At 40.8% G+C, this 8,490-nt stretch overlaps 1 protein-coding gene across 1 annotated transcript in view; it reads right to left on the bottom strand.

The window, feature by feature from the left end:
• Window positions 1-2,386: 2,386 nt before the first annotated feature.
• The window catches only part of rbpjb (recombination signal binding protein for immunoglobulin kappa J region b), a 56,721-nt gene continuing 50,617 nt past the window's right edge, over window positions 2,387-8,490 (bottom strand). The window contains exons 7-11 of the mRNA XM_020937781.2: window positions 8,328-8,440; window positions 7,481-7,621; window positions 7,248-7,403; window positions 7,061-7,164; window positions 2,387-6,512 (exon numbers count right to left, since the gene is read on the bottom strand). Coding sequence (XP_020793440.1) covers window positions 6,194-6,512; window positions 7,061-7,164; window positions 7,248-7,403; window positions 7,481-7,621; window positions 8,328-8,440 — 833 coding nt within the window. The 3' untranslated portion in view covers window positions 2,387-6,193. The remainder of the gene's footprint in view (window positions 6,513-7,060; window positions 7,165-7,247; window positions 7,404-7,480; window positions 7,622-8,327; window positions 8,441-8,490) is intronic.

Here is an 8,490-nt window from a genome sequence, read left to right as displayed (position 1 = left end):
TTCCGTATTTCGATTGCCTCTTTAATCCAGCAGCAGGTTTTGTTATCCTCTGTCTTGATGTTTGCTCTGTCTCAGTCCATAATGTGGTTCTCTCTTTTACAGTGGTCAGAAATGGCCGATTTGAGTTGTTCCTGTTCTGCTTTGTGTTTTGTTGCTTGTGTGCATGCCTTTGCTGTTTCCTTCTCGCATTCTGTCGCAACATCACATGACCACTCTGAGGAAGGCCACTAGTGAGCAGTCAAAATTGTCAGGTATGAAAACAAACTCTTGGTCTGAAAAAAGAATCTAATAACATAAATTATCAAAAGACCAAATGAACCTCATTGAACTCAAACATGTGTAAATGAAACAAAACACTACTTTGGTTATGTTTTTGATGAGGTAACAACATTATAACACGACTAAAAGCTCAAAGAGTCAGTTTTGTTTAATATAGGACTTTCAAAGCGCAAAAAGTCTTTAAAAATGTTTCTTTAAATTATTATTGATTACACAAAGCTTATATACTGTAATCCTGGATGAAAGATCACGTTTGAGCATGGAGGGGCCCAGTGTCAAATGTTATAGAGTAAGTCTGAAGTCATGTTTCCTGAAGGCATTTGGTCATCCCTCTTTCCATTACTCACTTCAGAACAAGTGCATCTGGAGTTCAGCAGTCGTCCTTGACCTTATGTGTTTGTCCACTTTCTGTTACGGGAAATTTAAGTCACCTTATCTTGTGGGACTCACACCACCTGCACGCTCTGTTTCAAAAAGCAAATTCTCGGCATTACCATCCAATTTCCATTTACTGGAGTTTAAAATAGCAGCATAAATGTAGCAGCTATGTTTTTTTTTATTTTCTTACTTGGTGAAAATTGTTTTATTTTAATGTGTTCAATGGATTCTTCTATACAGTTTGTGCATGTGCCTATTTCTATGTATTAAACCTGCAGGCAATATGGAATAAAACTGAGATGACTGCGGACGCTAAGCTCATGTCATCTCGCCTTGAATGTAAAACAATAGCAGCCATTTTAAAGCTTTTTGTATACGTCTTAATGGATTTGTGTTAGTACAGGTATATAGCCTTAATATACAGTATATTTACCAATTCCTTGGATCTAGTGTGTGCCTCTGTGAACTTTTAAAGGGATAGTACATTAATGTGTTATATTTGTGAAATAGATGTTCTTTTTTTTTTTTTGTTTGGAAAGGAAACAGGAGCAATTCAAAGTAAGGGGGTTGATAAAAATATAACAGCCAAGAGCTCCTCCAAGACCTTTATTCTGGTATATTGTATAGACTTGGTACTAGAACCTGGCTGTCTAAATGAAGGCTAATGAGCATTAACATAATTTGTCTGTTTTTTATTCAATGGCATGTTTTCATAGCTCAAAAATACCTTGAAAAACACAAACTTTAATTGCCACAGATGTGATTTTGAACCATTTGCAGTAGGTCATTAAAAAACACATTCTTGTAGCTTTAATTCACTTTTAAATAGGCTTTTAAGATTCATAAGAATTTCACATTGTCTATCTTAAAAATGTCTACGAAACACACTACAAAACTAAACCTAGGAGTAGGAGCTCCCTCTGCTGTCAGCAATGGGAATGAACAATGAGAAAATAAACTAAATTAAATTGATTATGGACTTGTGTGTTCATAGTCCAAATTCATAGGCTTAAAAACTGAACAGAAGAAACCTGAATTTTTACCTGTGATGCAACAATCTGAGCAGAATGCAAGCAGAGCATTTTTTAGTGCTCAGAGATGACAACTTTGCATTAATGGATTAACATAAATTTAGTAAAATACAACTTCAGGTATACACGGGACAACAACAAAACAAAATGTTGTCCAGTTTTGTGTTTCATTTAACTTGCTGATATCGTATTCCTGGATGTCTTAAAAGTCGCATAATTTACTTTTGCATATCTGTATACTTGTCTCTCCATAGCGACAAGCCGGTGGCGGTCTATCCACCTGAAAAATTACATTGTGCGCCAGATTTACAAAGTGTTCAGAAAAAGATCTTTGGCCTTACGGTAAATGGTTGCATTTTTATATGGCGCTTTTCCACTTTCAAGGCACTTTGCATCAAGGACCCACTCACCCATTCACACACACACACACACACACACATTCTTCAGAATACAGACACTGGGGGCAAGGTGGGTTAAGTGTCTTGCCCAAGGACACAACGACAGCATTCATCTGTGGGAGCTGGAATCACACAAGCCAACCTTCAGATCAGTGGACAAACGCTCTTACCGATCAAGCTACAGTCGCTCTTATCGAAAACTCGTGACTGTCCTATCCCTTTAAAATACTCAAATGAAGTTTACCTGGAATTGTGTGCAAAATTGTGTAAATGTAAATACTCATTAAAAACAATACACGGTTAACATTTTATATCACGTTTTTATTCTCATTTTTATGCCAATATTGCAAGTTTTTTCTCATTTTTTTCTTCTTTTAATGACATACAGATTTGAGCATGGTCTGGAGCTGCAATATGTACAAAAACAAACTAATGTTATAAAAAAAAAAAAAAAAAAGAGTCCCCTTTTGTTTATTTATTGCTAAATGTTAACAAACGGCACAGGTTTCTACCATCAGCAACCCTTTTGAGCATATCTACCACAACGACACCTCGGCGCACCACTTTACTAGTTCAATACATTATTACAGTGAGTGTAGGAAGAAGTGACGAGCCGGAACATGGAAAAAAGTGAATCCAAGCTATGCAAGAAGACAGTATCGGAAGTATAGGAAATAAGCGAGAATATTCCAAATGTACACATGAAAGTATTGTTGAAAAGTCTGGAAAGAAGTTAATGGTAGCGTCTAGTGCAAACAGCCATGAAAGTCTTTAAGGAGAAGTATAAGGCTGAGTGCGACAAAAGGACTCCACACTCTTTAGTTTTTTTAATAGTTTAAAGCTGCCACTCACTCTGCCCTGTTTTGTTTAGCAGTGCATGAAAACTACATTATAAAAAGACATTTGGCATATTAGAGGATACATACATTGTTCAGAGCTCATTAAAAATAAACAATAACACAAATGAACAGCTGCTTTCGGAAGTAGAGTACATGATAAACGCGTGGAGAGAGAGAGAAGCGGTAAGTGTGTGAAGAATACAGCAAAAAGGCATGTAACATCATCACCCCTTTTTAAACAGAACATTTCGGTACTACTTCATAATAATTACAGTTTATTTAGGCTCAGTATAGCACGGGCAAATTGTTTATTAAAATGATTCATAATTAGTAACTATTTAATAAAGAAGTTTGAAGTTGGAGGCAGCTAGTAATTAAATGGCCCATATTATGATATTTTATAATGTTTCCTCAAAAACATCCCTGGAGTTGTGTTTTGTTTCATTCACACGTGTAACAGACAAACCCTGCATATTTGGGCTTCTTCTCTCGAACAGACAACACTCAAACACTCTGGTTCACCTTGTGATGTAACGTGGCAATACAGGAAATACTCCACTGTGTTTTTAAACTGGATACATGTTCACTGGAATCATTTGGATGATTTCAGCCCCGGAATTACCCATCGCTACTGAACAAAAGGTAATTGTTAACTTGAAAACTACCACTACATGACATCACAAGGTGGAACAGGGTATTTTGAGGTTTAGACATTTAGAGACAAATTAATAATAATGTGTTACTCAAACATGTGAATGAAACTAAACACAACTTCAGGTGTGTTTCTGAGGTAACATAACTAAAAGCTCACAAGTGTCAATTTTGTCCAATACAGGACCTTTCAGTAATTTCTATGAATAAAGTTTGTGTTCATGCCATTACTAGCTTATTAAAGTGTAGTTATTATAAAGAGTTACAGAAATTCCTTTAGTTCAAACTGTAAACCAGCTCAGATTGTCAGGACAACGCACTCATACGCATCGCCCCCCGGAGAGCCAATGTAACCATGTGTCCGAAACAAGTGTGAAGAATGGGGAAACACTGCTCCACATGTAAACAACAGTTACTGAAGGTGGAGGGGAAGTGGTCAAATTGAGTTTAAATGAAACAAAAGAAACAAGTTTGTTTAAGATTTGGAGACCGTGTGCAGAGTAAAGGGTTCAAATAGTTGGCCTCGTAAAAGGGCAACGTGAAGAAGACTTTATGTTTCAGGATGCTACACTGGAGCTGCAGCACCGTCTGGAGTGGTGGACTCACTGCACTCCCAGGCCAAACAGGCAGCAAGGGCCATAATGCACTTCTTTGTGACATAAGACAAAGGGACAAGGGAGTACCAATAATTTAAAAAATATACAATATAAAACATATAACATTAATAATTGACATGTGGGGCATAACTTAATCTGACTTTCTTTTTACAAGCAAATCCAGTTTGTTCTTTCTCTTATTTCAAGGCTTGGTTTGACATATTGAAGGACTTCATTAAACAGACATTCAAGTGACAGCAGACCTCGTCCTGTGGAGTTGGACTCAGATGGACTTAATACTGTGGACGTGTATGTATTGCCTCTGAATGTGTGTTTGCCTGGAGCAGACATTTAGGTTCTGGTGGAAGACACAAGTCTCAAGTTTGTTTTTGGGATTCACACTTTGAAATGGAGCGAGTCTGACTCAATTTTCCATTACAGCAACTATGCAAGACACACGCATACGCACACATACATATATATATTTTATATTTATATTTGCTGGCTGGTGAACTAGTGCTCAGGCGGACAAACAATGAAACACAAATGACCTGTACAGTATTGCTGTTGGAAATGCAATATTCAACAATACAGTTAGAAGGCTTTTAACTCCAACAGGAGGTGCTGTGAGTGCAACTACGGAACAGTGACTTTACATGTACATATAGTGTAAGTTTGAGCAAAGAGAAAACCACAGGAGCTTTGTAAAGGCTAGAAGGCTGACTCACAGATACTGTACCAAAGTGAAGGTGCTGCGCACCGCATGGTCATAAAAACAGGTTTGACTTTACACTGAAGAGAAGGCTGCTCGGCACAACAGCTGAGAAGAGGCCAGGCCACAGCGTGTCTGTGCTACGCACAGGTTCTTCCACGGTGAGTAAACAGCAGAGAGAAGGTGACACATTTGGAAATTGAAGTTATCGGTAAGGCCACATCAAATTGAAAAGTGTCTGTTCATCACACCCCACTTTGGAGAAGAGTGTCTGAAGCGGAGCACACTGGAAGACCCCCTGCAGGTGCAGCGAGAGCGCCCCCTGCAGGTGCAGTGAGAGCGCCACCACAGTCCTCCATGTTACTGATACTTGTACAGTGACCAACAGAGCGACAGATACAGGCCATTAGATATGTGATTGGGTCCACTGTGTACACAGTCAATATACAGTACTAAGGCTAGTTTGAGTCAATGACTACTTATTACATTAGTTTGAACATGTCTCGTAACCATGGAAGTCTTGTTCTAGGTTCTGCTATGGCTCCTGTCAGATGGACAGTACTTTAAGAGACATAGCCATGTAATAGTATTGCAGGCAAGGCAGAGGCATTGCTTAAAGCTTTTCTTTTAAAGACTTCATAAAAACCAATGATAAAAATAGGCCCTCTGAGGTTATTCCCCAATTATAAAACAAACAAAACAACCTTCGCTTATGTAAATACACAACCAAGACTTGAGATTTCCCAACAGAAGAAGAGAGTATCAAAAAGAAAAGTGAACTTCTGAGCACTGGGGGAGCAGGCGTTTGGAAGTTCACATAAAATACAGGCTGGGATTCTGGACCAGGGAACAGCGCCCGAGCTCAGAGGAAGAGTAGAAACTATTTGGTAACAAAAGTGTACTATATGTTTAATACAAAAAGGTATGGAGAAAAATGTACCTTTACTAAAGCTTATACAAGATCCTTGGTCCATAAAAACTATGCAATCGGCACATTTGTGTGTCCCTCTGCATCTGACAACATCACATCCACCTGCTTGGGAAACCACAATGGGAACAGTATAAAACAAGTGGTAGGCGGGGCTAAAGCGGCGTTCCCAACATGTGGGATGTATTTGGCGGCAGATGTTCTCACAGCTATAAAAGGTGCTGGTGCTCTGAGCCCGCCTCCAACAGGAAGTGGACGGGCAGGAGTGGGATTCTTTCGCCCCCTCCTGCTCCACTGCCCCACCTTTTCTTTGCATCCAAAAATTCAGCACTTTGAGGGAGTCTGTAAGTCCTTTGCAGTCTGTGTGTGCCGAGTTGTGCGTTAGGAGACCACAGCTGCAGCGGTGGAGGAGGTGGATGTGACCCCGGGGTTGGTACCAGCAGGGCCGTACACATTAGGGGGGTCCTGGCTGCTGTTGTTCAGGAGGCTGGAGTTGCCCGCGCGCAGTATGGCCCCTGCGGCGCTGCAATGTGGTCGGGGCCCTGGCTCTGGGGTGTAGGTGAAGGTGAGTGTGGTGGAGTAGATGATGCCGTCGTTCCTCACCAGAGTGACAGGCACCTGCACGGGCTGCCTCACCCAGCGCCAGCCCTCACGGAACGCAGAGATGTCAGGCACCACACACAGCATGCTCTCCGCACACCTGTAAGGAACAGTGAAGCGTCAGTTATGGGATCAGCAAATAAATACATCTTAAATTGCTCAAATGTACTGTTGGGCTGCTACTATTTTTATATAAAGGTGCATTCTGTAACTTTTAGGTGGAGGATCTGTTGCCTCCATAGAGAGGTTATTGCTTTGTCTAGAATGTTTCACAGTGCAGTGTTAAACCTTTCTGTCTGACCAAGTTACAAGTCAGATCTGTGGAGAGGCAACACCGCTCACAGTCAGAATGCCTGTTTTTCTATGTATTTTTGAGCTATAAAACCATCTGTAACTGAATAATTGTAAGGCAGACCTGTTTGATATCGTACTGTGGAACATTCCAGGCAGAACAATGACATATCCATAGAAACAAGCAGGTTACAGACCAAACAATCAAAAAGTTGCATAGTGCACCTTTAACTAAAATATGGTTATACATATGTAAATAACAACTGAGACTTTCAGCTGGTGGGACCATGACTTTTGACAATGTCTTGGGGCTTTGACAGTTCACAGTGAAGGGACAGGAGAGGACAGAGGGCTCACCTGTACATCGTCTCTGCCTCAACGTCTCCAAACCAAACCCGGAGTTGTGGAGTGAAGTTCTGCCCTGTCAGCTCCAGCATGGCTACATCCCCACCACCATTTAGCTGAAAACAAGACACACTTGGGTTAGCGCACTGAATGAGTATTATAATTATTATTTTCATGCAAAGGTAAATCTGTGTTGTACCTGTAAGCTTTCCACCACAGGCACAGGGGTGACAGGAGAGTGGACTGGGCCCATTCCCTCATAGAAAGTGTATTCAGCTTTATCCGTGCTGATGATTGTCCAGGAGGCGCCATCGTTGATCATCTCCTTGTTTGGTTCCTTTGGGCATGGAGTGGCCTGAAGAAAACAAGAAACAGTTAAGACAAAACAGCAGTATACATTTAGATAAATGTACTTTAAGCTGAGACACGGACTTGAAACTGGATGATCCTTTCTTGGGAAAGGCACAGGTACATGCGCTCGGTGTCCTTCAGGTAGAAGGCACACTTGTGGAGCTGGGAGACAGGGTCATCGGCATCCAGCAACGCCGTCTGCTTGTCCACTTTACGGATGATCTGAGAAAGTAGTAACATGGAATAAGGCAAAACCACTCAAACTTCAAATTGTTTTTCTTAAAGATCAAATATTGTGTTTGAGCCTGCTATATAGTTCAAATGTACAACACCCATGGGTCATTCTGTTATTATTTACACATTTTAAAACGCAATAGTTATCTAAAATGATTTAAGTAAAGAAACAGACCGTAGACTACTGCTTGCAGCACTCAATGGGAGCTGACATCGTCTTAAACATCATGAATAGAGTTGGTGTTACTGATTTGTTTTGGCTAGTGTGTAAATGGCTCATACCGCGCACGCTCAAGCTGCCCTCTGCAGACAGATGCGCAGGTATCTGTGCAGACACTGCACTGTCTAAATAAAAAGTAAACATTCTTCTGTGGCTTCCTTTCCCCCCTGTTTGTCTATCTGCGACCCAGGGCAAGTATTTCATGACTCATGTTTCATGTCTCCAACGGGCCGTGATCAGTCCGCAGCAGCACGCACTTATCGCTACAATCACGCTCAAATGCGCTGACATGCACACTTTGCCTCATATGTACCTCGGGAATGATTTAATAATGTGAAACACACTCAAAAGAAACACGGATACGGTGTTTAAAATGAAATATTATTTGCTTATTATGTTACAGGACATAACAGGACACGTCATCTTTCCATTCAAGAGACAATACCATATCCCACAACATTGCCCTGTATTTACCAGTCTGGGCAGGGCCATGCCGGTGACAGAGCACACGAGCTTGACTGTCTGTCCATAGTGGATGTAACCGTCTCTCACAGTGAACTCCTCCCCCTCAGACTCCTCGTCATCCACTGCAACAACAAAGGACACAGATTAAGCAAACTACTTATATTTGCAACTT

This window comes from Boleophthalmus pectinirostris, unplaced genomic scaffold (genome assembly GCF_026225935.1).
Source record: "Boleophthalmus pectinirostris isolate CB_2022bp ecotype Guang Dong unplaced genomic scaffold, ASM2622593v1 HiC_scaffold_20, whole genome shotgun sequence".
Lineage (NCBI taxonomy): Eukaryota > Metazoa > Chordata > Actinopteri > Gobiiformes > Gobiidae > Boleophthalmus > Boleophthalmus pectinirostris.
This window is presented reverse-complemented; position numbering and strand designations above follow the sequence as displayed.